The 27,810-nt window shown below is 51.0% G+C and overlaps 1 protein-coding gene and 1 pseudogene across 5 annotated transcripts in view; one reads left to right on the top strand and one right to left on the bottom strand.

Annotated features, from left to right (window-relative positions):
- Positions 1–27,810, top strand: part of ACSL1 (acyl-CoA synthetase long chain family member 1) — a 136,191-nt gene that overhangs the window by 67,893 nt on the left and 40,488 nt on the right. For 3 of the 5 annotated variants that reach the window (XM_037128775.2, XM_037128776.2, XM_037128777.2), the window contains exon 2: positions 11,655–11,829. In XM_037128775.2, coding sequence (XP_036984670.2) covers positions 11,745–11,829 — 85 coding nt within the window. In that variant the 5' untranslated portion in view covers positions 11,655–11,744. Of the gene's footprint in view, positions 1–11,654; positions 11,830–12,546; positions 12,657–21,214; positions 21,286–27,810 lie in introns of those variants that run through there. The other 2 variants (XM_037128779.2, XM_037128778.2) reach the window with 2 other exon arrangements.
- LOC119049915 (ribosome biogenesis protein NSA2 homolog) lies at positions 2,743–5,960 on the bottom strand (annotated as a pseudogene).

A 27,810-nucleotide genomic window follows, 5' to 3' on the forward strand; every position in this document is an offset into this window, starting at 1 on the left:
GTTACAGATACTCCAAGTGGTTCTCACACTTTTGTGAGCAAAAGACTCACCGGGAGAAAATGAGTGTAGGTGGAGGTGAGGGGTGGGGGTGGGGGGCAGAGAATGTGGACCTGAACCCCGCCCCCAGACATTCTGGATCAGTAGGTCTGGGCGGGGCCGATGAAATCTCTGGGTGACTGATGGTGGTGTGAGGAGCACGCTTTCAGGAGCATTGTTTATTCGGGCCCCCTCCGTCCGTGTCCAGTCCGTTCCTCACGCCGCGGTCCCATGCCTGTGGAGCTGGTCGCGGGTGCTGGCCTGCTGGAGCCCAGGAGGCAGCGTGGTGGGAAGGACGGGCAGGCAGGGAAAGGCCCAGCTTCGGGGCTGAGCAGAATCAACCACCGCCCGTAATCTCTGGGCGGAGGCAGAGTGAAACACACACTTCACGGGCATCGGCGGAGAGACAAGCCGCCTGGCCGGTTGGGGAGTCTTCTGTCTGGGGGTGCCCTGGGGTGGGGTGATCTGTTTCCTCACGGTTGCGTAAATCCTTCACGGTGTGAATCACTCCGTGAGTTTAGCCTCCGCCCTTGGCTACCCGGTTCCTACAGGACCAACCTCTCATTCCATTTACTCATAATCCCAGAGTTCACACTGGAACCACAGATTCTAATATCAGGTTATCTACTTAGACCCTTTTTTCCCCCGGAATAAAATCTACCCAGAATCCTTCAGCTATTTAGAAATAAATACACAGAGTCTGTCCAGCTTTGCTCCCTCAGCTTCCTACTCCTCATCTTTTGGGTCCTTCACAAAAGGAGCCAGTCTGCCCTGGAACCCGAGGGTCCGGATGAGGTCTTACAGCCTCTGCTTAGGCCTGTGACCTCACCCTGTTAGCACCACGCGGTGGCTCCCCACCCTCGGAAGCCTCAACACTGTCCCAGAATAAAAACTGAGGGATATCCTTCAACTAAAGCAGCTTCTTATGAGCATCTTCTCATCGAGACAAGAGAAGCAGGGAAGCAGTAAGCAGCCACCACGACTTCACATGAATCCTTGTCAACCGTGAGTTACTTGGGAGCTGCCGAACGACCATCTCCCATAAAATATTCGGCCTTTCTGAAATAGTCTCCCTCTTCCCCAGTCCCCGTGCATTTAACAATTGGTATAGATACCTGCCCAGAACACAGCGTTAAAGACTGACACCTGTGAATGGAGCTGCTGTAGCAGTGGAATACTGGAAGAGTGTGCAGTGTCATACAAATGCCACCACAAAGATGGACGGTCCCCGTCACTGCCATAGACTTTCCTTGTGACGGAATCCCAGACTTCCTGTCATTGGCCTTTAATAGCTGTGCTTTGCTGGTTTCATTACAACGTAAGCATCCGCATCAACATTGTACAGAGCACCCCTTACCATGAGTTCATTTCCTTCTACACAACACTGGGAGATGAGTATTAGTTCAAGATCAAGAAATCAAGGCTCTTAGGGTCTTGGTGACTCTATCTGAGGTCACAGAGCTGGTAAGTAACAAACAGGGACTTGACCCAGCACAGCCTTCTTGAGGCGGCCAGGAACAAGTGGTGGTTCCTTAGAAGGGGTCCTCCTGATGAAGCCCCGCCTCACAGGGGAAGACCAGTTCTTTCTGCTTGACCTCCTGGACCGCTCCTGTTCCAAAAGCCTCTGCCCTCAAAACCTGCTCTTATTGACCTTTGAATTCTACATGATGGGGAAGAGGCAACCAGCTATGATGCATACACGCTGAAGAGAGAAACATCTGTGTTGAGTCTGCCTGAGCTGCCAGAGGAGGCGTTAGTCTTTGTCTGTATCTGTCATTGGAAGAAGGAGACCGTTTCAAACGTGTCTCACACTTTCTCCTCCCCTGAGTCACTGAGCAAGTGCACCCTCCCTGTGCTCACTCCCTAACCCTGCGTGCTGGGATTCAGAGAAGTGCCGTCTAATGGGGTCGCTAGTGAATCACGGGGAAATGTGACAAGGACAGGTCGTGTCTAGAGAGACTCAGGCTGAGACAGCTTGAGTCACCAAAAGTTAACTTCTTTTCTAACTTTGCCAATAAACACATTTATTGTGGTGGCAATGCTCCCACTTTAAAACCATGCAGGAGTTATCCTCTAGTGGGTCAGTAAGTAATCCAGGTGTGGCTGGGCACAGCTGGATATTGACCTGTGCGATGCTGGCACCTGTATCATCGGCTGCCTTTGCTGGCCCTTCAGGCGGCGTGACCTCTGGGGCTGCGATCCTCGGAGCGTCCACCCACTGCTGACAGCTTCCCGGGGCTCCACGCAGTCCCCAGTGTCTTGACGTACCCCGTGGGCAAAAGGGATGGGTTTATGCGTCAGGGAGCAAAGCTGTACAACACCCTTGAGATCTGTCTTGTCCAAGAGCCACTAGTGGCTAGGGAACCCTTCAAATACGGTCAGTCCGAATTGAGTTGTGCTGTGCCTACAAAATGCACGATGGGTTTTGAAGACCGAATAAAAGAGAATGCAAAATATCTCACTACAATTTGGGTATTGATGACATGATAAAATATTATTTTTAGACATATTGGGTTAAATAATGCTTTAAAATTAACTTCATTTCTCTTCACTTTTTTTTTGTACAACGGGACCAGTTTTATGTTTTTTACAATCAAATAAGTTTTCTTGCTGGTGCAGGCACGTCAGCTGTGTAAGAGCACTTGGAAACATCACAGGAAAGGAGCCTTCCTGGCTGGTGCATTGTCTCCAATAACTGTAAGGAGTTTACTTGTATGAAGCTGCTGTCAGACGAGCCAGGCTGCATCCATCATTTTCAGGACTGCGGGTAACCTGGGCATATTCTCCCCAAATAACCTCGCCTCCTTGTGTCTCCAGGGCCAGCTTGCTCACAGGCACCTCGATGGCAGTACCTTTGGCAAAAACACCCAATGCTGTATGAAGTGGGACAAGGGATTCTCCTTCGCACCAAGTACTGGCAGGCAAAAGGTGGTTTTCAGCTCACAAAGTGTTAGCTGGGCCTTCGTGAAACGTGAGCCCATTGGCCTGCTGAATCTTTCATATTTAGGTGGTTTTCCAGCAAAGTCATCTCCAGCAAAGCAGACTTTGGTGACCACCCTCTTCCCAACTTTTGTCTTTCTCCCTCCTGTTTGAATGACTTTCGCTGCCTCTGTTTCTGCCTGGACAGACTGTGGTCAGTGGACCTCCCGTTTTCCTGCTTTTTCTTCTCATTTTTAAAAAATCACGTTGGAAATGACTTTAGCTCCGGACTGTCCCTCTGTCTGGCAGGTATGTAGGCGCTGCTGCCTGTGGAGTCTTCGTCCTTCTTCGTTCGGTGTCTCTGTTTTCATGCTTCTTGGCAGGTTGCTTCATTCGTATTTTCTCAGCGCTGTTTATGGCAGAGCTTAGCCTGTAGACCAATCATATGTTTTGCCTTCTTTGAGTGTTCATGAGCCTCTCGACCTTCCTTCTTCCTCTTTTTCTCACGGCAATCCAAACAATATTCACAGCACTGCGGTGTAATTCAATATGCTTGTTTATTGAACAAGTGGCATGGTTACAGCCCCCTGGGCTGCTGGGTGCAGTCCCCTGGGCTCAAAGTTCTCTACTTTCAGGTCTCAGAGACCCTTGAGCAAACTCCGGAAATTCACATTTCTAATTTGTCTCCCATCCTTTGAGTTGGAGCCATTAAGAATTAAAATACTAGTAAGAGGCAGAATCAGGCCTTCAGCTTAGATCTTTATCACTGCACATCCAATATGCTTTCAATTCTAGCAGAGGCTGTTAACTGTTAACATAGGGCTCCCAGGAAACTCACGGAAAGCGTGTGGGGCATATTTATTAGGAGGGGGAATCCCAGTCTCTCCTCAGGTTCTCAAGGTGGCCCCTGGCCTCCCGAAGGCTGAGACGGGGCCCTGAGGCCACACGAGGGTTGGGCTGGCACTTGCCTGGTGCAGCGGGGAAGGAGGAGGCGAGATCAGAGGAGGAAGGCGGCTTTGCGCTGTTTCACTCACCCAGTTTCAGTATCACTCTGAGATGATGTACCCACTCCAGTGTCCCATCTCCAGGGGCCTGGGGTGACAAATGGCCTGTTCTAAGTCCCATGTACTTCCTGTGGTGTTTGTAGACACACTCTGTTAACTGAGAGAAAGTTAAAATACTGGTGGGTGCTGAGGGCTTGACACAAAATAAGGGCCTTGGTGGGGGTGGAGGCATCAGAGGGGCCCCAGGGACGGGGACTGGACCTCAGTTAATGACTCTCTTGAGCACGTGGTGACGCAGCTGTGTCAGGATCTGAAGGAGAGAGGAAACCAGTGGAGTTCAGACCCTAGGAACGGAGTTGAAACAGCTGCTGGTGAGCTAAATACTGACCCCAATTTTACTCTGGACTTCTGGGCCACAGGCCTTCCTGAGTCTAAAAGGAATGGAGATTTGAATCACTGTTTTTGCTGGTTTCACAGCTGTTTGTGGAGTATGCACCGCCAGCACTAGGAGCGGTGCCAGGGTCTCTGGGTGGATAAGGCACATTCCCCACGTGCGCGTTCTCTCAAACAAGTCATCCCGGTCGAACGTGACAAGTCCTATGCCAGGAACACGACAAAGAGCTTCTGCAGAGACAAGAATGGTTACCCCTTGGGGAAGGAGAAGTGCTTCTGTTGGAGGGGACCACGGCAGTTCAATTAAACGAACGTGCACCAAGTGCCAAGAGTGTGTTGGCACAGGCACGTCTAGAAGACGTCTAGACGCAGGAGGTCTGCTGTCAAGCAGCTTGCAGCCAGCGCACAGGCCTGCAGGCACGGAGGCGACAGCGGCCACAGCAAAGGCGCCGCGTCCAAAGGGCAGGGGAGCACAGCTCTGGGAGCGAGGGGTGTGTGTGTGTGTGTGTGTGTGTGTGTGTGTGTTCTGGAGGAAGTGATGCACGAGGCAGGTTTTGGTGGATAAATAATAATTCACAGGGTTGCAGGCAGAAAGAAGCAGAGAGATACAGAGGCTTTCCAAAGAGAAGTAAACATGTTGGTATTTATGGAGCATTCACTCGGGGCCAAGCTCTGCACTAAGTGCTTTGCAGACATTGTCTCGCAGAGTGGCCTCTTATCTTTTTTGTTTATAATGGTCCTTTCTTGGATAGAAGATGACACCATACTCCAGGTATATCTATCCATCTATCATCTATCTATCTAATTACCTATCATCATCTACCTACTTATCCATATCTATCCCAGTGCTTATTAAGGAATCAGATACAGAATCTTTTTTTGAGACATTCTGGTTTTCTTCCAATAAGCAGTAAATACACTTTCAAAAGTGTTGGCTTATGTATTCTTCCCTTTGTTCAGCTGAATGATACTTGTGGGAAAATAGAACACCGTGTTTGGGAGACAGGGATGTGATTATTGTAATATTTCAAAGCCTTGAAAGGAGCTTTTCTGGGTGAGATTGTTTTGCCTTGTCACCCTACACTGTTTGAAGGGACAGCCCAGGTTTAAGCCCCAAAGCCACGGTGTTGTCAGAGCAGCGGTGGGTGTGAACTGGGGGCTTCGGGGCTGTAAACGCTGCTGACTCAATACAGTGCACGGGAGGCTGGACAGCTCGAACTGGGGACCTGCCCGCACTCTCAGCAGGAGAAGCTCTGTCCGGCGGAAAGCAAGACCCCGCAGCTGCCCACTGCACGGGGCAGTCGTACTGTCCGCAGATCGACTAAGGAGCTCTCTTCTTGGCTGAAACCCACGGAGCATGATTTTCCTTTGGAAGTAGTATTTCTTCTGTGAAACAGCAGGACCTTGGGACTCTTCTTCCTGGAGGAAGTGGGGAGAGGGAAAAGCATGTGAGTGTGAGTTTAGGCAGCAGGGGGCGAGGTGGGAGTCTTTCCTCTTCCGGCCCCGCCGCCTTCCGGTTTTCCCTGTACCTGCCTGAGCCTCTTTCCCTCAAGTCCCAGAGAAAGCCTCTTCCCGTTTTCAGAAACGTCGGCCTCCTCTCACTTCCATCGTCGGCTCTCCCTCCACCAGCAGTTCCTGTCCTGTTTTATTTTCCATCTCGTCTGTATTGCTGCTTCCCACTCAAAGTGGAGGTTTATATGTGCCCTGATCCCTCCCACCTTCATCAGGTAGAGCCACCAACAAAGTAAATATTCTTAAACTCTGTTGCCTGAAGCTAATATGTTTCTCTTTACCTTTGCTTTAAAAAAATTTAGGTATAATTGGCATACAATTATATTAGTTTCAGGTGTACAACATAATGATTCAATATATGAGTATGTATATATTACAAAATGATCACCATAATAAGTATAGCTAATGTGCATTGCTTATTTATAGTACTTTAAAATATTTAAATATGAATATATTAAGTATATTATATTAAATATAATACACTGTTATATTTACTGTATTCCTTGAGGCATATTTTTCATATTTTAACACCTTTGGAGTCAGGATGTGTCATAGATTGTAACATGGCATCATAGCTCCCCTCTTTGTACCCTTGGGTAGCCCTTTTCCACACTGACTGTTGACTTGGGCCTGCGGCTTGCTGTGGCTGATGGAACAGCAGCAGGCATGATGTAAGCAGACGTCTGGAAAGCAACTGTACACCAGTGTCATCTCCTTTGCTGAGCTTGCAGCCGCAAGATCACAGTTTGAACACACTTGAACCAGCTGACCAGAATGGCCATGAAGAAGAGAAGTAAGGGACCCCAGGAAACAGCCTGATAGGCACCGAACATGGGAGGCTGTCCCCAGACCATCCAGCCCCAGTTTCGTCACCGGCTGACCAGCGGCAGGAGAGACCCACAGAGGAAGCCCCTAGTCCAAGTGCTGACCCCAGAATCAGGCATTAATAAATGGTGGTTGTTTTAAGCCATTAAATTTTAAGGCGATTTGCTATTCAGTCAAAGCAAATCAATCTAGGGGGCATCTTCCAATCGATGATGTCTTTAACTATAATGGGCAGCATTTATTTTCTTTCTTAAGTATACATAAAATAGTGGTGCTTCTTACAGCAGACTGTGATATAGATAGGATGCAACGCATTAGAGTTCTCACTTGGCAGATAAGAAACTTGGCATCAGAGGGTTTCTTGCCCTGGCCCTGTAACCCGTAAGGTGTGGCATTTGAATCTAAGCATTTTGACTCCAGAGCCTTTGCCGATAACCTGCAAGTACATCCAGTGGTTGGAGAGAGGTATGGTGGGGAGCTGGCCTGTGAGGAAGCAGGAACAGGTTAGGAAGGACATCCCAGAAATTCTTGTAAAGAGTTTGAATTTTACTGGTTGACAATGAGAAGCTAGTTGAATTGGAACATTGAGATATTTATAATTTATCTTTGACATTGAGTAACTCAAGTACCGTCACCTCAAGACATGGAAAGTCAAGTGTTGTGGGGTGCAGGATGAATACCCTATGCCTACCTCTCCCAGAGCTACGCTGCGGCTGCAGTGTGTGTGGGGCTCCCTGGTGGAGTGAATGACGTAAGCAGACCAATTGCACTTAAAACAGAAAGAGGGTGTGCAAGAAGGGAGGACTGTGGCCTTATTGGAGCCACTGAAGACCATGTGATACCCATTGATAGTTACAGAAGAGCACCTGCTTGCTGGAAATACCTTCCTTACTGCCGGAAGCCCAAGAGGCCTTACCAACCGATGTGAGCAGCAGCACAATGATGCTGCGGAGAGTCCTGTCGACGGCAGGAGCCGATGAGGCTTTATGTTCAGGGCCCCTCACTCCCAGAAGGCTCTAGTCCTGTGTTCAGGTAGTTGAATGTTTCTGCAAAGCTTGCAAAAGTAACATAGTCAGCTACAATCACTTCATGCTGTTGCCATGCTCCACCCCCGTCCTTCCATCGCCACCCCTCACTGGGCAGTGCTGAAGTGCCCAGCTCATTTTTGGAACCCAGCTACGAGGACCTGGGGTTGGGAATCTAGTACTTTGGGTTTGGGGAGGCATATTTGTGGGGTTTCCAGTCTCGCACGTGTATTTCTAGCCTTCCCAGCACAGGGTCATCTCCGGGACTATCCCTCCCCTCTCTCTCGACGTTCCAGCACTGGGGCTCCCGTCCCATCTCCTCATCAACCTGTCCTAGGTCATCTGGAAGTATGTGGGCAGTAAAGAGAAACCCAGGGTGAAAGGTACATAGCCAGAAGCTATACTATCGAATATTTTTCTGATCAGCATTCTTTTAAAAGGAAAATCAGTGGATCCAGGTCTCTTCAATGTCTTATCAAAACTGAAATTTAAAAAAAATTCCATCAACCATGCATTTTCCTTCTCTATAGAAAATTGTATTATAAAAAAATGCATTCCTCCCCCAAACCGATACCCCAGGTTTCTCATGAGAACATTGGTCAAATCCCAGCAGAAGGACATTTTACAAAATCAGATGACCAATAGTCCTCAAAACTGTCGAGGTCATCAAAAACAAGGATAATCCAAGAAACTGTCACAGCCAAGAGAAGCCTAAGGAGACGTGACAAGAAAATATAGTGCCCTGATTGGGAACAGAAAGAGGACGTTAGGTGAAAACAAAGAAAATCTGGACAAAGCATAAACTTCAGATGTAAAGATGCATCAGTACTGACTCATTCATTATAACAAATGTACCAGACTAACGTGAAGTATCCATGATAGCCAAAATTGGGCACGGAGTTTATGAAAACTGTAACTTTTCTGTAAATCTAAAACCACTCTATAAATAAAGTTTACTAAAAATGCCATATAAAGAAGCAGTTAATGTGTGTGCAGCCAAAAATTTAGGGTAAGAAACTTATTATAGAGGTAGAGAAAAAGATTAAAATTCTTAGTGAAATTTTATGCTATTATAAATTTTTGTGTGAAATTTATGCTATTATAATTTTTTGTTATATACTTTTTAAATTTTCTATTCTACTATATTTCTGTTTTCATTATTAAAAATTCACATTCCCACGATCGTGGTTCGATTCCCAGTCAGGGCACATGCCTGGGTTGCAGGCCAGTTCCTGGCAGGGGACTCATGAGAGGCAACCACACATTGATGTTTCTCTCCTTCTCTCCTTCCCTTCCTCTCTAAGATAAATAAGTTTTAAATATATTTTAAAAAATCACATTCGTATCACATTTTCTTTTCTATCCTCACCAGAGGATATTTTTTCATTTGATTTTTTAGAGAGAGAGAGAGAAGAGAGAAACATCAATTAGGGATTGGTTGCCTTTGTACTCACCCAGACCCCGGAGCTGAACCAGGACCAGGGATCACACTTGCCCGCACTCACGCCTGCAATGAACCTGCAACCTGAGCATGTGCCTTGACCAGGAATCAAATCCACAACCTTTCAGTTACAGCATGATGCTCCAAGTACTGAGCCACACCGGCCAGGGGTATAATTTTCTTAAAGAGGTCCTCTGAATTGTGTGAACTTCAGACTCCACAAAACCTGGATCCACCCTTGGTTGCCGTTGATCACATGTCAGTAGTTAGGAAAAAAATGTGTCCAGTTCAACAAATGAGTGCCTACAATGGGTAAAGACTGTGCAGAGGAGTATGGGCTTACGAAGATGAACAGGCACTCACAGCTTCATGGGAGAGACGGGAGCTGCCTAAGGTAGACGTGGCCTCAACACAGACCGAGTGGAAACACCCAGCGCTGTCGCCATCACCCACTTACCAAGACCTAGAATTAAAAGCACATTGGTCATTATTAACTGATGTGTCTGTACTTCAGGAGATATGGAAGATCACTAATAATCACAAGTTGGCAGTTGACGGTCACAAGTGGGAGCTTTCAAGACAAGGCCATTGTCAACCTGTCCCCAGAAGGACTTGACATTCTTTTGCTTCTCTAGAAGCCATCAATCAGTTCGAGGCAGATGTAGGTTTGTATCTAGCTAGGATTTGCTACAAAATTTTAATCATCAAAAATGTAATGAGAGTGAAAACAACTCGAAAAAGAGACTCAAGCTTCCATTAGGGAATTTGCTCCGCTACAACCTTGAATTGGCTCTTGTTCACTTGGCTAAAGAGTTGTTTGGAAAAAAGAAAGTAGAAAAGAGGTTTAAGACTCCCTGAGTTCCAAAGTGAAATCCCCAACTATGGAGTCTAGAACCGCCACTTAATGAGAAAACCGAGGCCATGGGCCACGGCGGGCCCTTGCAACACCCTCCATGTTCGGTTATTATTACAGTAATGAGACTGCTATTATAATGAGACTATTGTTCCTGTCTTAGGGAAGGTGCAGTGGGGGTTAGTGCAGAGTAGCCCCCCTCCCCAGCCCTGTGCAGTGCTGCCTCCCAGTACAGCCTCTACCTGATGGTCACAGGACAGCCCCATAAATGGTGAAACTTTTTGAAATGATTGGGGAATAGAGTTTTATTTATTTATTTATTTTTAGTGTTAGTGCTGACAGGGACCTGAGACAATATTTAGTTATTCAGGCAGATGCTAATGCAATGGGACTGGTGTCCACAGAAGGTGAAGTTTGGGCTCAGACACCGCGGAGGGAAACCCACGTGAGGAAACCCTTCCTCGGTGACCATTCTTAGGCCAGAAAGAAAGGCCTGGAACCGATTCTTCCCCCACGGACGTCAGAAGGAACCAACACCGCTTACACCTTCATTCTGAACTTGTGGATCTGCAACGAGACAGTACATTTCTGTTGTTGAAGCCGCCCAGTGTGTGGTGTTCTGTTACGGCAGCCCAAGCACACTGATCCACCACAGAATGGGGAAGTGGCCAAGGACACGTGGTGCTGAGGGACTGGTTGGAGGAGAGGAAAAAGGAGAGGCCGAGATGATGAAATCGTGGGCGGGGGAAGGAGACCTGGGCAGAGCAACCAAGGATTAGCCAAGTGTAAACTAATAAAAATGAAAGTGGAGTCCACTTCTTCCTTTAAAGGAAGAGTCTAGATCTGGAAGATCTAGATTTAGACGGGGCTCTAAGAGAACTGAGCTGGGAGAGGCCGACCGCCGTCCTCTTACTGCTCCAGCTCACTGGCCAGGAAACAGTTACTGCTGCCATGTTCAGACGACCTGGAAAAGTGAGAACAGCCCGGGGAAAGGCCTCTGGATATTACAGGGTGGCATCGACTTGAGTTGCTTCCAGAGTGAGCGCAGTCCCCCCTCGGTATCAGTGGGGCACCATCTCCGAGGCTTCTGTGGACCCCCAAATCTGGGGCTGCTCGAGGCCCTTCAGTAAAACAGCACGGTGTTGGCAGGCACACCCTCTGCTGTACTTTACATCATCTCTAGATTCCTGGTAATACTGAATGCAATGTAAATGCTGTGTCAGTAGTTATTGTGCTACATTATTTAGGGGATCATGGCATGAAGAACTCTTATGCACATGCTCAGCACAGGTGCACTTACTTTAAGCCTGACTGCACAGCAATGACGTACCATGTTTTTTTCCTGAATATTTTTATCTAAACTTGACTGAGTCTGCTGAACCACCTCTCCCAAGGCCCGCCGCACAAATACACTGTTCCCATGCTTATTATGTGCGGCTCTGGAGGCAGGTGGCCTGAGTTCCAGGTGTGGTTTTGCCCCCACTAGCCTTCAACCTGCCTTTGCCTCAGTTTTCTCATCTGTAAAAGGGAGATGATGCCAACACACGCCTCATCAGGGAATAAAAACTCGGGAACATAATGTGTGTGAAAGGTTTCAATACACAGGATCCAAAGCATCTATTGTAACAAGAACTCTTTCTTCCCAGGACTCAAATTCAAAGCGGCACCAGGTAACAGCCCTCCACTGATGCTGGGCACCGGCACCACTGCAGCTGGGACCACCGTGATTGGTGAGGATGCTGGCAGGCCTCGGGCGCCAAGAGGAACAAGAGCATTTGGAATACCAGCCTCCTGGAAGTAAATTGCATCTGAAAACCCGCAGTGGGTATCGCCTGGACGCAGAACCCCTGAAAACCGCAGGGGCGGGGCTGAGCAGGGTGGAGAGGCCGCAGGAACTTGGCGGAAGAACCCCACACTTGAGCAATGGCGAGGCTGCCTCCCGCTCTAACTCTCCCGGACTGGCGTGCCCAGGGTTGCTTCACGTCCAGGGCATTGCAGAAGTCCAGGCCAGTCTTGCCGCGCGGGGGCGGTGGCAAAACCCCTCATTGGGAACGTGGTGAAATTAGTTAAAAGGAGTCGCGCACGTCGGTGCCAAAAAAAAAAAAAAAAACAGGAAAAGAAAGCTCTGGGGCCCCCAAGGCCCCTGGCCCCTTCTGCAGAACACCTAGGTAGCCGAGAAGTTAGCGGGCGCGCCATGGTGCGTGAAGATGCGCACGAGCGTCTCCCGGCCCCCGCAGACCCCAGGGCTGGTGGGGCTCCTGGGCTGAGGCATCTCAGTTTACCCTCTGCCCCTCTTCATAGTCGTTATGAAATCACAGGCACGTTCGGGAGACTGGACGCTTTTTGTCGAAAAGCGATTCCCCGAACCCCGCCAAGCGCAGCACGCTGGCTGCCCGCGCTACAAGCGCGCACCTAGACCTGAAGGCGGGCACGCGGCGGAGGCGGGGCCTGAGTGAGCGCGCGGCGGGGGCGGGGCCTGGGGCAGGGCCTGGGCGGGGCGGGAGCGGCACGCGCACTCGGCAGAGGCTGGTTCGCCGCCACAGCGCAGAGGTGACGGCGGCGCCTTTAAATAGCATCCGGAGCAGGCGCGGGGTAGGCAGTGGTCTGCGGTGACAGCCGGCGACGTAGCAGCCGGGCTAGCAGAGGAGGTGAGTACTCCAGCTGTCAGGATCCGCGAGCGTCCCCATTGCGGCGCCCGTGGGATCAGCGGAGGTCCCGGATTGAGGCTGCCTCGCCGGCCCGAGCCCAAGAACGGTGGGGAGGCGCGTGAGCCGCCGCTGGGTTCCCCGGGACGTTCCGCTTTTCCGGCCTCTGCCCTGCGGCTGCCCAGCCTGCGGCCACGGAGGCCTCCGTGTCCCTAGAGCCGCCGCCGCCGCCTGGTCCTGAGCCGCCGGCATCAGCGCTGGTTCACTGCAGGATGTCGGTGACGTGTGCCGCGTGTCGGGCCCCTCGTTTGTGGGGCGGCGGGGACTGGCCCGGCCTGGATGAGCCTGAGTTCAAATGTGAGGAGATCCCGACAGGCCAGCATCGGTGGGTTCTCGGCCACGGGCATCCCTCCTGCGCCCCTGGCAGGGCTTTGGGGTGTGCCCAAACCGCTTTCCTGCCTCTGCAAGACGCTGACCCCAGCGCAGAGCGCTCGCAGGAGGGTCAAAGGCAGCATCAAAAGCCGGTGGCCATATGTAGAATCCTCATGGTGTCTCCTGAGGACGACTAGTATCCTCTGCAAGAGCCGTGATGGAGTCCTTGATTTACGGAGTCTGGCATGTTTTTTTCTGATTAACAAGTGGAATGATATCTGTTACATCATAGGCGGAGCTTGCGGATGGGTGACTTGAGTGAACAGTGTACTAGAACCTAGAGACAGGTGCCCCGGGTAATGGTATAATTGCAACCCCCCCTCTGCCCCACTCATTTGCAAGGTTATGAAGCTTAATTAAGACTGTTATACAAGTGCCCTCTGTCTCTTCCAGTCGAGACCTTTAAGCTTCTTGTGGATGCAGGAATATCCAAAGTGCCCCCAGTGTCAATACCCTTCCTTTCATTTACTGACTTTTGCACAGCATGGGACAAGCTGGGTAAATCTCACAGTTTCTGACACAGATTTCATATCTATTACCCCAACGTAAACAAATGTTTCTAAACACAAACAAAGCCAGTTGAAAACTTCTGGCTGAGTCTGCATTTTCAGGAGGAGGTGCTGGTTAGATTGGCTTAAAACTCCAGGTTGGAGCTGACAGCCTGTCCTGGGTGTGCTTGAGAAGGTGGAACTTTCAAAGGAACCCTTGCTTACCATTCTGTCTTGTTCTGACTCAATTGGGAGAATCCCTTCCCAGCCTGAAACTTGACTCCTCCTTTGTGAAGAGGCTGCAAGAGACTAAAGTCTTTTAGGAGCTAAAATTCTAGACGAGAAAAAAAAAATTCTTAAGAGCAGCACATCTCACACCTCTCTCTCTCTCCCTTAAAATAATATAGACATATTATAGACCATATATAATAGACCTCTATTTTCTACATTTACAGTAAATAGAAGACTTTTAAAAAATCACCCTTCCCCCCACAATTACAAGTATTTTGATGTATTTTCTTCCTTTCTTTATTATGCATATTTTTTATTATTATAGGCAGCCCAATTAAAGAGAAGTCCCTGGGCTTTTTAGTTTTGGGCATTTAAGAGATAGACAATTGTGACAAGTACAGGTATGGACAGGTATCTATTTATACCACACAGGTAGAGTTTTGATAGCTATGTCTGCTTTTGGGTGAAGGTCAGGATAACTGAAAGGGTACCAGCTGGCCACAGTGCTGGTCCAGGTCATGCTACACCTTTCCTTTTGAAGTTGCTGTCAAATGGAAAATGTTTGTATGTTTAGGGAGGGGCTGGGGAAAGGTCAAGTTGTTTTGTCATAGCAGCTAGAAATTTCTCCTTCTCTTTCCCTTCAACTTTCACTTTTCTGGAAAGAGCAAGACTATAGGAATGGCACTGATACTCAATAACTAATTTCCAGACATGGATACTCAATAACATTAGAGTGATGAGTGATTTTGCCACTTAAAACCCATGTCCATTATTCTTTTGCACACATTGCTTCTTATAACCAAATTAGATAAAGTTAGAAACCATGAATAATGTTTTATGAAAGGTCTTGTTTGGATGATGCTGTGAATTAGATGACTGCATTACAAGATACCAAAGAATGTGGTTTGGTTTTTTTTTTAAGGCAACTCAAAACTTGGTATCCTAAGGCCATTTCACGCCTCACTCCAAGGCCGCAGTTAATCGGGTGGTAGACTGAAGATGCCCGAGTTTTATTGAGCAGTGCAGTCCATCCGGTGGTCAGACCAGCATGTCAGGGTCACTGTGATTCACACACCTGGAGGCTGGGTCTCAGTGACCAGAGCCAATCTGAAGCTGCCAGTGGTTGAGTCTGAGTCTCAATGTTCTAGCGCTTGCAGAGGCTTCTGAGAGCTTTTAAAGAAATACAAGCCCTGAAGTAGGTAGTAACTGGACTTTATGGACCAAAGGCAGAGGGAATTTTGTCAATGTTTGTGGCCGCAACACCGAGATTGTCATTGTGCCTGCAGTTCCTTACCTAAAGTACAGAGTGCCAACTCAAAGACATCCTAGTTCCTGTAAGCGCAAGGTGACACACAATTTGAAACAATCCCATACCACAGTGACAAGAGAAAATGAGTATGCAATCTGAGTTGTGGTCATTTTCTGCCCTTTTTACATCCTGACATTTAGAAGTGGCTGAGCTGCTGGAGTGGGCACCGTGTTCTGTTTGTTGTGACCTCCCCGGCGTCTGCAGGGGAGGCGGAAGCATGGTGGAACCTTCCTTGGAACCTGGCTGGCCTGGAAGGATGACTCATTCTTGGGATAGAGACTTAGGTGGAGACGAGGACTCCACTCTCCTGCCTTGGAAGAAGTCACTCCTCTTGAGGCGCTTGTCTTATCTCCAGAATCTTAAGATTTCAACACCCGTGGCTCAGTATAGATACCTGGGCTAATTCTCTTCATGAATTAGTTGCCAGTGTTCAACTTTTAAATAAACCTTTGAAAGCCCTCAATTATCTAAATCAAAACCATTTGCCTCAGAAAAGTTATATATAATATGTAATTGTACATTATATACTTTTTACATTATAATAGGAATCTATGCTTATTGTTGAAAATTTGGGAACTATGAAAAAAAGGTCTTAAGGAGATTCAGTACTATTAACATTTTTCTGTATTTCCTTTTGTTTCTCTAAACAATATTTTTACAAATTTAGGCATATATTTTTCACTAAAGATAAAATTTTTGATAATTTCATTTTAATCATCTAAATTATATTGTGAACATTTTTTCCATGTTTTAATATATCTTTTAGAAACTGGGGCATGTACTGCTGTAAAGCAGTTGAAATCGACAGTGGTTTGAAAAGTATCTTATGAATGAATGGTTTTAATATACTTTTAAGTTTGTGTGTTCTAGTCAAAAGCTGTTGAAATAAAGATTTCCTGGTTTGGAAAGATAAGCGGAAAGGAGTGAGGGCGCCGAAGGAGGAACTGTGGATTGCCTTTGATACCACTTCCTCGTGCCGGGAGGGGTTTCCGACACACGTGCGATCTGCCCATCAGCGCAGCCGCGGCACTGTGCCCTTGGGTCTGCAGAGGGAGAGACGGCCCTGGTGCACAGGGCCAGCGTGCCCTGGATGGCTCATCCTCTTATTGACCAGGAAAGGAAAGTTGCCGTAGGAACTAGTTTGTCCCTCAAGGCTCAGCTAGCAACTGCAAAGCAAGGTGGTGTCAGCTGACTGACAGGGTATCCACAGGCCGAGCATGGGCCACTCAGGACCCGAGAGGTGACGATAATAGCAAACGCTACCAGACACTGTTCTCGGTGCCTCAGGTGTGCTTACTCAGGGAATCTTCCCAACAGCCCTGCAGGGCAGGTCCAGCTGCTATCCACAGTAGAGAAAAGAACAGGTACAGAGGTTAAGTCACCCAGCCAGTGTCAGAACCTAGACAGTCTGGCTTCATGGCTGTTCCAGGGTAACCAGTGGGCGGAAGACTGAGGACGGAGCTGGTTCTTGTTCAGGCCCATTGCTCCTTGGTTTTTCCCTGTCTCATTCACACTCTGTCTTCGACCACCAGAGTGCTGAAAACGGCAGCAAATTTTGATTCAGCTTGGTTCGGTGAGTGGGGAGTTCAGCCGGTACACAGCTATGACTTTCCAGAGAATTAAAGAGCTGAAAGCTTTGCCTGCCCTGGAGGTTGGTCCTGTAGGACTGGAGAACAGTAGAGACTTGTGATTAAAGCGTTGTGTGTGGAAGGAAGAGAGCGCGTGGGGTGGGCACGGGGACCCAGGCTCCGCAGGGCCGGCGGAGCTCCGCCCACTGAAGTGGGAGGTCGACCCCTGAGTGGCACATAGGTGTGCTTTCTGCTGCACACCTTGGCGTAGTTCTCCAGAAACAGACCTTCTGGGCAAGTTCTAGACTGTGCTGAAGACCTGCAATGGACAAGAGAACAGAATAGAGAATTTCCAGGGTTCGCAGGCACAGTGCTGTCGCCTGGTGGTCACGGCCTGGTTTTCCCAGTACAAGTTTAGGTGGAGCCACAGTGTGTAAAATCAACAAAAGCAGGGTACTGGTCATGGAGATGGCCTTGCCCACTCACTCCGCTGACCCGGTCGCTGGAGCCCAGCTTACTCGACCTGTGTCCCCTTCAGGCCCCGACACACAGTGGGGATTGCTCCTGAGCCCTGCGTCTGAGGGCTGGCAGGACCTTGATATTGTCTTTGATTCGTGCCCTGAAATCCAGTCAGTCAACAGGTTCTGCTCATTCTAATGTATTGCCCAGCACCCGCCTCCTTTTCCCTTTCCTTAGCAGTGTCACCGACCTAGTCTAGAGTCTGTCGCCTCTAGTGTGGACTGCCAAGGCCCTCAGTTTAAAAGAGAGGGGGAGGATAAGGACTTTCCCCAACACAGAGCTCTGATAGAATCCCTTCTCTTCCCAGAAGCCGTCCAGGGTCCCTTCAGTGAGGTCCCAAGTCTTCCTTTAGCTTGGTTGTGGGGCTGCCAGAGTCTGGTTCCAGCCTGCTATTTCCTGGGCTTCCCCAGGGACCTTCGGAGCGCAGGGTCTGGTGGCACAGGGTTCAACCAAGGTCTATGCACCCAAGGACTCTCTGCGTGGGCTCTCTGTCCCGCCCCACCAGCCCTCCTGGGTCCTGGGAGCACCCCGGACGTTCCTCATCTGCCCTCGCCGCTCCTCAGAGACTTTCCTGGAGCGACCCGCTGTCCTCAGACTCCATCCGCTCCGTGGAACTCTAGGCTGATGTTCAACATCGAAATGTTAAAACACTCTTATCCTGGTTCGAAGATGGGCTGCGGCCCTAATTCGGAACCAGGGGGGTGTTGCCCGGCCGGCAGAGGCTCTCCTGGACCCTGCTCTGGGCCATCGGTCTTCCTCCCCGTTGGTCAAGGCGTGGCTGCCCCGGCTGTTCAGTATTTTCAGTAGCACCCCCTCTCCGTCCCTCGCTTAAATTTCTGGGTGTGCATCCCTCGCTTACCCAGTGAAACACCCGCCACCCCCAGGCTCTGGGCTGGCCCTCCCCAGGGTCCAGGAGGAGGCCTCACCCTGTTTTCTCAGCAGCGTTTGCCTTTGGGCCTTGGTGTTAGTGCGCATTTAATGCTGTCTGGCGATTGCTTGGGACGAGGAGACATCTGGGGGGGGGTCGATGTCCCGTAGAAGGGTCACTGACGACAACACGCATGTAAGCATTCCCGGTTTGTGTATCTCGATGCCGGGCAAAGGTTCCATCTCCAGAGCGAAGCCTGTGCTTTCGCAGGGCTGCACTTTGGTCTGGGGGTGCTTCTGAGGCATTTTTTCAGTTACCTTTGAGCTGTAGGTGGTGTGGGCTTTGCAGGATGTGGTGGAGGGGAGGAAGATCAGGGTCAAGTTCTGTACAATGGTCTTCGCTGACCTTGGATTCCTAACTAAAACCACACCTTGTTTCTGAGCTTCCAGTGAAATGGTCAGACAACTGTGTACCTGCAGGCCAGGGGCCCACACTGGGCTTCAGGCAAGCACTTAAGGTGGCCAGGTGAGGAGCTGGCAGGGACCTGGTGCAGCCAGCCCCCTCACAGAGACAAGACTGAGACCCACAAGGGCTGTGGCTGAGCAGCCCAGAACAGGGCCATACTCCAAGGACAAGGCCAGTCTGGGGTTTTCTGTCCTGATGTGGTCAGGGATATGCGCCACGAATGCCAGGCCCTCTCTGAGTTCAGGCAAGCTGAAGATGCTGGCCCCTTGAGGCAGGAAGGAGCCAGAGTGGTGGGGTCCCCAGGACAGACTCCATCAGGTGAGGCCAGCCCCTGAGGCCGCTGTGGCCCCAGGGCCATGGTTCCCCTTCCTCCAGAACAGCTGACCCAGTCTGTTTCTCTCCATCATGGGGCAACGTGGAAGATCTTTGTCTCCCTCCCAGGTGGAAAGGCAGTTTGCAAGCTTTCGCAGGCACTGTTACTCTGCCTCCAAGGTATGGCAAGCTTTTCAGGGATCCCCAGTTAGCAGTTGGATTTTTGTTGCCCACAGTTGGGAACTGCCGGAGACTCTAGCCAGGCAGGTGACCAGAGAAGTCACAGGTGCTGCTCAGGAGATTGAGGGGAGGTCTCCACAAAGGGCTCTGCGTGCCCCTTGGTGGGGGACCGGCCATTAGGGTGCAGGGTGGACATACAGGAACTTCTATAGATACTTCTTTGAAAATTTGTATTTGTGTGTTTTATAATGTTCACAAAATATATGCACGTAGCTTATGGGTAAGTGCACTTACATATTAGGGATGCATTTATTCATTATTTCTGATACATTACCCAGAGTGTAGGGAATCGGAAAATCACCTTCTTTTCTGTCAGTGCCATTTTTACAGCCTGTCAAGTTGTCAGTTAAGGGAACAGAAACTGCCTGGTGACACTAGGTCTTGACTCATGTCATTTGCTCTCTGACTTCAGGAGAGTTGGTAAAGTCCAGAGTGGACTTCGCTTTTGGACCCAAAACCTGACAATGCAGAAGCCTTATTAGAGCAGGGATTTGGTTATTTTGTGTGTGTGTGTCGCTCACTGTTCTGTCCCCCAAGGCTAGCGTGGTGCTTAACATAGGCTGGGTCATCAATCAGTGCTTGCAGTTTGAATACGTGGACCTTTCTCTTTAATGGCAACCACCTGTCCTGCTGGGTTGGCCCCTTTAAGTCCATATGTAAGTCGGCAGGATGCAATGTCTGTCCCAGTCGGTTTCCCTCCCCGCAGACCAGACGGATCCTCCGGCTGCGGGGCACAGAGCTGGGCGCGTCTCAGAACTGTCACCTGAGCGATCGCGTGTTTGGGATGTGCTCTAAAATTGTCTTTAAAAATTGGCTATGAAATGAGATAATATTAGCAAAATGTAGATCATTACTGAGGCCAAAGCAAAGCGCATTGTGGGTGCCTGGTGGCTTATTATACCACTGTGTTTATTTTGGAATAGATTTGGGCACTTTCGTAATAAAAATGCAACCAAATCATAAAGGGAAATAGAGACCTGTCCCCCAGGTAGGTGATGGCTACACCGGACAATCTTTTTCTTCCTCTCCTGCCAACACTGGTCCATTATTCTATAATTCTCTGCAGCTGGGTAGGTCTGCTTTGTGTTAAGCTCCCCGCAGGGCCCGTACCTGAGCCTGGGGTGTAATTCTACCCCATGTCCCATGGCTGTCCCCAGCACCTCCCTCATCCCTGCTCACACAAAGAGCTAAACCCTGGTTAACCTTTCCTCTACCGCACGTGCTGCTTCCTGCAACACCACCGAGGTCTTGGGCGGGGCTGACCAAGTCAGGGGGTTGCAGTGGGGTCCCACGTTCTTTCAGGGCTCTGAGACTGCTCTGCGGGTTCCGATCGTCTCTGTGTTCAGGGTCACAGCGGTGCCCTGCAGGAGTGAATGCCTCCCAAACCTGTGAGCAGCTGGCTGTCCTCTGCCTGGGTACAGGCCTGCCTTTGTATCCTGCCTTCCACCTCCCCTGTTCTGCTAAGCCGTCTCTCTAGTTTTTCAGGCCCTCCGAAACCTTGAGCTATTTTAAGAGGTGTAAGTAACTCTACCCAACCTGGTGTCCCTTAGGCCTTCTTACCCAGGTCACTGATACTTGATCCCAGTGACTTCTTCCAGCCACGAGGACTGCTCTCCTCTCCATCTCCCACACGAGGCCTTACCCTGCCAGGGGTCCGGGGGGCTACCAACAACGTGCGGCTGTGTTGGGCCAGCCTCCTGCAGCCAGCCGCATCTTAGCTTATCAACAGGGTGCTGTCCCGGCAGAGAGCTAGGGTGTCCCTGGCTTCTGGTTCAGGACATGACTTCTCCAAACCTGCCCACTTGCCCTGCGACCTCCTTTTTGCTGCCTACACCCCCACCTGTCCCTGTCTGTTCCCCCCTGGCCTGCTTCCCCGGGCTGTCCGGCCGGCCCTCTCTCCGCAATGCAGCCCATCTAGAGCTCCCTTCAGCCTCCACCCCCAGTGTGCACATTCTGTCTGTACCCTGTGGTTGGCCCCTGCAGCTTCTCTGTCCTCGTGGGTCGGCAGAGGACACCCTGCAACTGCTGTGTGCTGAAGCTGGTGGCCTTCTGCCCCCAAAGGACTGACCGGGAAGAGGGTTTTTTTCCACCTGTGATTCTTTTTCAGAGAATTGTTTGTTTCTTTGCAGTGGGACCCATCAGTGGAAGTTGCCCACGTAGCTGATCAGTGGCTGCACCAGGACCCCACACGGGGCGGAGGGTGAGAGCGTAGATACGCACTTGTGGGAGGGGCCGGCTCCTCCTTCGTCCTTCTGCTGGGAGGGCAGGTGCCGCCCAGTCCCTTTCCGGAGCAGGTGGGAAATACTCAGACACCAGGAGACATGAACTGACCTGACCTAGTTATAGCTGCTTTGTCTTGAGAAGAGTTTAACAGTACAGTGAATTCATGGAATAACAGAACCATAAATCAAATACGACACGCCCACCACACAGAACTGATGATTGTTCGAGTGGATTGTGTCCTTTCTATGCCCTGTGTCACCTGCAGGTTCTGGGTGTGGGTGGGACCCTGGAGGCCAGGACCCCGTGACCATCTTTTGCCTTCTCTGGAGTCGTCTTGGGGGTGCTCCATGGTGTTGGTGGGGGGGGTCACAGCTTTCCTCAGCCCCTGCCCCTTCCTCTGTCCGCCCCACAGAGGCCTGGAGAAGCCAGATCAAGATTCTGTAGCTTGTTGGGGGCACAACCAGTTCCTAGAACACAGGCTTTTGAATCTGATATTCTTTCCATCTTTCTTTGCTGTCTCCTGTACGCACTCTGGAAACGAGTGGCTTCGGACAAAACATCTGAGGGGACCCCAGGACTCAGGTCCCTTCTCTGTGTGCAGTCTCTCACGCAGATGGGGCCTCCTCCCCTCGGTGGAGAAGGGTCCTGCCCCCCGGGTCTGGCGCTGGCCGCTGTGAAGGGACACTGCTCCCTTTCCTGTGAAGTGGTTCTCCCTGCTCCCGGCGGAGCCTCCTGTTTTGGGGCCGGGAAGGTAGAGAGTCTCCTGTCCTGCACTATTTCCGTGGCAGCAGGCCTTCCTCCCTCCCTGGCTATTATCGTAACAGGCTCCACTTGTGTTGCCCAACACCCCAGAGTGTGGCGTCGCATGGTCCTTTCACACAGCCCCACCAATGTAATTAGGGCTCTCTCTGTGCCCGGTGTCCACTGAAAGAGCCTGCCTTCTCAGAGCCGGGCGGTGCGTGGGCAGCTCACCCCGCGGAAGCCTGCAGTGTCTGGATTCTCACCGAAGGGTGGGGTCACCCCAGCCCACAGGTCTCCGTGTCCCCATCAGCTGGAGCAGAGCTGCGGACAGAGGTCGTCTGCTCTGGCTCTGGTCAGCAGGCGCCCAGCCTCGTCAGCACACACGCACAGGAAGCGCTTCACAGGCTCATAGCAGGACCCAGGGAAACGTATTGCTTCTCTTAGGAGGTCTTCTGAGTGGAAACTTTCCCTCGTGAATCCGCAGCGGTGGAATGTACCCTCACCGTCCCACACAGGAGCTGCGTGGACAGCTGGCTCCGCTGGGCACATCCTAGCTACAGCTGTCGTCTCCCCAAGTGGGTGTGTGACACAGGTCTTCGTATCTGTGTGGAGGAGAGAAGGCAGGAGAACCACATGGTGGGTTCTCTATCTTTTCTCTCCGTCCCCCCCATCTGGAGAATGCTGGGCAGGTCCTGCCTTCGGCATTCCTTACATCTCCGATGGCCACCCACGCGCTCTCTCGGCGCTTAACCTGAGTCCCCTGTGCACTCCGGCGCCCAGGCTGTGCGTCTTGGTTTGGAGGGCTCTCTCTTCTGACGTCAGCCCACCCAGCGGCGGTGGCCAACGCTGCTGGGGTGGGTGCTCTGGGCTTGAGCCCTCTGGCGTCTGCTGTTCTACCCGAGGAAGGCACTTGTTCACGCTCTCCCTCCCCTTACAAACTTGATTCGTTGTAAATGGTCTGCAGTCGTAGGTCTAAATGTGTGTCTGTCTGCCAGGAGAAGAGAGGACCCTTGTCCTTAGATGGTCTTGGGTGACACTGAACATAAGTGAAACAGTTTGAGGAAGAATGGGAAGAGGGGTGGGACAGTGTTTTTACGTCCACTTTAAATCAGTGGCCTGCTGCCTTTTGGGGGTTTTGCCTCCAGGTGATCTGGGAGCTGCTTCTCACTCCTCCACCCGCTGACCCACTGAGGCTCTGCGGGGCTTGGGGAACAGTGCTGAAGTTGGGGGGAGGGGAGCACCCCTTTCTCTTGGGAGACTCTCTGTCCTGTAAATATATCCTCCCCAGGCTTCCTGTAGAGATTGGTCAGAATCACAGAGGGTCGTTCATGACTCAGTAGATGTTTGTGAAGGTCTGTCTGGGCAAGACACTACAGGCGCTGAGCACCAAGGATGTATGGCCCAGAGGGGAGGGGCCCTGCCCCGGGGGGGGGCAGAGAGGCAGACACGCACCTGCGTGTACAGCTCGTACAGACCACCGCAGGGGGCTGCAGTACTCCTGCAGTTCAGAGGAAGGGCCCATGGCTCCTGACTGTGGGTCCTGTAAGACCTGTTCCAGGAGGGATTGGGCACGCCGAGTAGGGCCAGGGGCAAGAGCAGTAGTGATGGAGATGGAAGGAGGGGCCTACGGAGTTGGAGGGAGGTTCAGGGAAGACCCTCTGGGGGGGCAGGGAGGGATGCGGAAGGAGCGTGCCCCCAGCCCCTGCCTCTGCGGCTGGCTGCGGGGAAGCAGGGTCTGGGGCCAGCTTGCCCAGAGCAGCACAGAGGGGGCTTTCAGGACCCTGGAAAGGGGTGGAGCTCAGGAGCTCCTTCCCTCCTGTCTCACCCCCCTCTGGCCTCAGGGTCTCACCTGAGAACCTGTGTTCTCCCGCCTCCGAGTCCGTGGGCTTTGCTTTCAGACCCAGGCTCCAGTCCTGTTCTTGCGTGCAGCGGGGGCAGGACATTGACCTTCCAGGCACAGCTTCCCGATCTTTGCATTTGAAGGCGGTAGCAGCTCCAGGCTGGGAGGGCCTTGCGGAGGGATACGCGCAGGGGGTTATGCTGGCTCCTGTGCAGGTTGCTCAGCACCGTCCTGACACACAGCCAAGTCGCCTCAGACCGTCGGCCTGAACGTCCTGCTTTCCCTCCCCCGTCCAGCGGAACCCTCGGTGGTTCCGAGTTAACTCACCCGAACGCGGAGAACTGGGCTGGGCGGCTGCTTCCAGCGGCCCGGTTTCCGAACCCGTGGCCTGGAGCAGAGCTCCCGTTCCTACCACTTCCCTCTTCCCCGGGGGACCAGGTCACCTGAGCGTGCGATCGCTTTCATGACTGCTGTGGCACTTGTCGCCTCGGCAATCACTATTGTGCGTGTCATTGTTGCATGTCATTTGTTGGCAACACTCGTTTTACTTCCAAGCCTCATGAAAGGGGTCTGCAGGTTGTTTGCGTGTCCTCCTCTGTGGATATTATTAAATCACGTCCATGCCGTAGAAGGTGAGGGTCTCCTCCAAACCCTCTTTCACTTTCTGGGGTGCTCTGTCGGTCACTTTACTTTGACCAACATGGGGTAGAGCAGGCACCTGAAACCTGCTCTGGTGGTCCTGGCTGCGCCCTAATGAGGGTCAACTAACGGGTTTTACTTTGCCTGAGGCCCCAGATGGGCAACTCTTCCCGGGAGTCTGACTCCACAAGGGCAAATGTTTGATATTATTGTTGAAAAGCTTTTAAAAATCAGTTTAAAAAGCAATAAACTGTGTGTTTTGGTTATATGAATATAGGCCCATAGGACACATTTTTAAAACTGTCCTAACATTATAGACTGTGTTCCTGTGACTTTGGAGACTTTTTTTCAGTGGTAGCCACACTAGTGACTTCAAAAAATGCTCCAACTTGGACCACTTAAGTGGAAGAGAAAAATGTGAAGACAGCCACAGAAACCCGGTGATCCTCCGGCAGTGGCGTTAGAGTTGCCCGAGACCCTGTTTGAAGAAGAATGTTCAAAGATTTTCAGTAAAATGTTAATGAAGTGTGAACGGAAAAAGGAAATGTTTCTAAAATAATTTATTTTGTCATGACTTCAATGCACATGTGGTTGAGTGAGCGCAGAAGCCGTTCTAGGTACTCATTCTCCCATTTCTCCTAATCCCTAATAGTTTGCGTGTTCGAGTCGGACGCCTTCCATTTAGAATCTCTTCCTTTTGGGGCATTTTTGGTAGGTGTGGCCTGTGGCCAACATGGACGGGTGAGCCATCGCCCTAATGTCACTGGTTAAAAATCAGGCCAGCCTCTTACCTGCCCTTAAAAGCGTCACGCCCCTTTAGGGGAGATAGGCAGGGGCCAAGTGCGTGTGGAAATCTGCAGCTTGATTCGAATCATTTCATGAATCAGGTTTCTGAAAACAGAGCATCTCTGCTTTACTTCTCCTTTTAAACATCTTCTTGGAAATGGCATTGATCCATAGAATCGCTGTCCCAAAAATTCAGCGGGCGAAGGGCAACTGTGCTTGGGAGGAAGAGCCAGCTCCCCGGCAGGGCGGGCAGCAGAGGGGCGTCATCATCCCCTGAGCTGCCACGCTGGCTCCTTGTGCACATGTGAGGTCCCAGGCTACCCGAGTGCGCTGTCTCCTTCTCAGGCCCAGAATGAGGAGATGGTCCCCGGGCAGCCAGCCGCCTGCCACGGCCAGGAACTCCTGCGTGGGATGGGGAGGGGCACTGGCTTTAGGGCATTTCCTTCCTAACTGAGGGCCTCCGGCATCTCGGCCTCTGTAGCTCTCTCTCTCCAGAGAGAGCCCGGCTGCTCTTTGGGTTCAAGAGGGGATGGCTTGAGCAAGTCAAGCTTTAGGTAATTTGCCAGCCAGGGTTAAGGAGCACCGACCTGCCGGTCTGGAGTGGCGCACTGAAAGACCAGCACGCGGTCTGGCCGCCCCTCTCTTGTTCCTCCCGAGGTTGAGCTGCGCCAGGCCAGTGCAGGACAAAGGGGCAGCTTTCAGCCTCTGTAAATGGCCTATTGTGCCAGGGGAGGAGGAGGAGGAACGAGGAATGGCAGCGACTCACCAGCTTGGCTCACTGTTTTAAGGAGAGAAATCGGGATTTCTTCCTTGGCTGCTGCCGGAGCCGGGACACTCTCTCTGTGGGGTTGTGTGAGGGCCCATTCCTCATGAAGGGCTCCTTCAAACCACCATTGCTCTGCTGGGGAAAGCTTGAGAGAGGGCAGAAGGGAGGAACATCTGGACCCCTCTTCCGTTTGTTCCGTTTGTGAATAACATGAAGAAAATAAAATGCTAATGTAAGTAGAAGTCTTCGGGGCTGCAGGAGCTGTGTGTGTGTCCCTGTGTCCTCAGAGAATGACGCCCTTGTGAGTCACGAGTGCCCGCTGGCCCTGGAGCACCTTTTCCTGGTGCAGACACAGTGGCGGAAGGTGAGCTTCATTGCACAGTGGAGCTGGGACCCTTGTGCTCAGAGGCCAGGGCGGTGGGGTAGATGCTCATTGTTCGATGAGACTCCAGACGCCGAGTTCTCCTGATCCCATGGAGTGCGAGTGCTGGACGGACCGTTAGGAGCCAGCTGCTCCTAAAGGCACCCGACCTGGGACAGGCCCAAGGGCACTGGTGAGCCCCACGTGGGAAGGAGTATGTTGATGCTCTCAGAGGAGAGGCGGTGATCCACTGGAGGGTAAGAAATGTCCACGTGGAGGAAACCGCATGAGTTTGGAGTCCTGGGGACTCAGATTGGTGTCCTGGGGACACTGGGGGAGGCCTTCTAAGTCCCGAGCCCTGGTCTCCCCATCATCATTTTGTATTTGTACTGTGATGCTCGGATAAGGCGCCAATGGGAAAGTCCAAAACACCAGCTTGGTGCTAATTGTGTGATGAGCTGGTTTTCTGCAGGTTCGGGCAGCTGGGAACCGGGTTTCTGCTGTCTGACGGAGTGCGGTCCTGTTTCTGTCCCCTGCCTGGGGCATCTGTTTCTACCCAGGTCTATTTAAAGGTGTCCTGTGCTCTGCTTCCTCATACTGGGCTCGTACCAGGTTTCTTGGACCCTGGCCACACTCCCTGTCGTTCTGTGTGGTTTCAGACTCCAGCTTTAAAGGAAATTCAAAAGACCCAGTGGAGCAAACCCTCTTCTTGTCGGTGCCGAGAGGAAGGTGCCCAGGACTAGCTGAGGGGAAGCAGAAGCTGGCTGCCAGTAATCTCCTGTGTTCCGAGAAATACCGGCTACTGTCTGTGTAAGCCTTTAAGCCGATTGAATCACATTCGTAGCACACAGCAGCAAGATTATGTGCCTGGGCTATAAACTTCCTGAGATGATGGTGTGCAAGTTTGCTTTTGAAAGAATTTCAAAAATAGTACAACCAGAACAGCATTGGAATGAGAATAAATTCTGAGCTTTAACTATTCGTTGGTGAGTTCATGAGTCTTGAGACTCCTTAGAGACCAGTTATTGACTGAGACTGTCTTAAAGCAGGATGTTCATGTTCGCCTGCAGCATTTAAAGGCTGTTTATTGCGGCTCATTTTCTTTGAATATAGGTCTGTCTCCACTTCTAAATGTCCCAAGCACCTTTTCCTTATAGCAGTTAAATAGAAGGGGGAAGGTTTATAATGCTCTTTGTTTCACATGTGAGAGTTGTTCTTCCCACAAATCTAAGCGAGGTGTTAGCTTAATTCTTCATTGCAGAGACTGTGTGTCCTACACAAGGCATCCACTAGTTTGTTTGGTGTGGTTGGTTTGCAGCTGGTCCCCAGCCGCCAGCTGAGAGGCATGAAGTAAACAAACTTCTGTAGC

Source organism: Artibeus jamaicensis, unplaced genomic scaffold, assembly GCF_021234435.1.
Source record: "Artibeus jamaicensis isolate MK-2021 breed Jamaican fruit bat unplaced genomic scaffold, CSHL_Jam_final scaffold_833, whole genome shotgun sequence".
Lineage (NCBI taxonomy): Eukaryota > Metazoa > Chordata > Mammalia > Chiroptera > Phyllostomidae > Artibeus > Artibeus jamaicensis.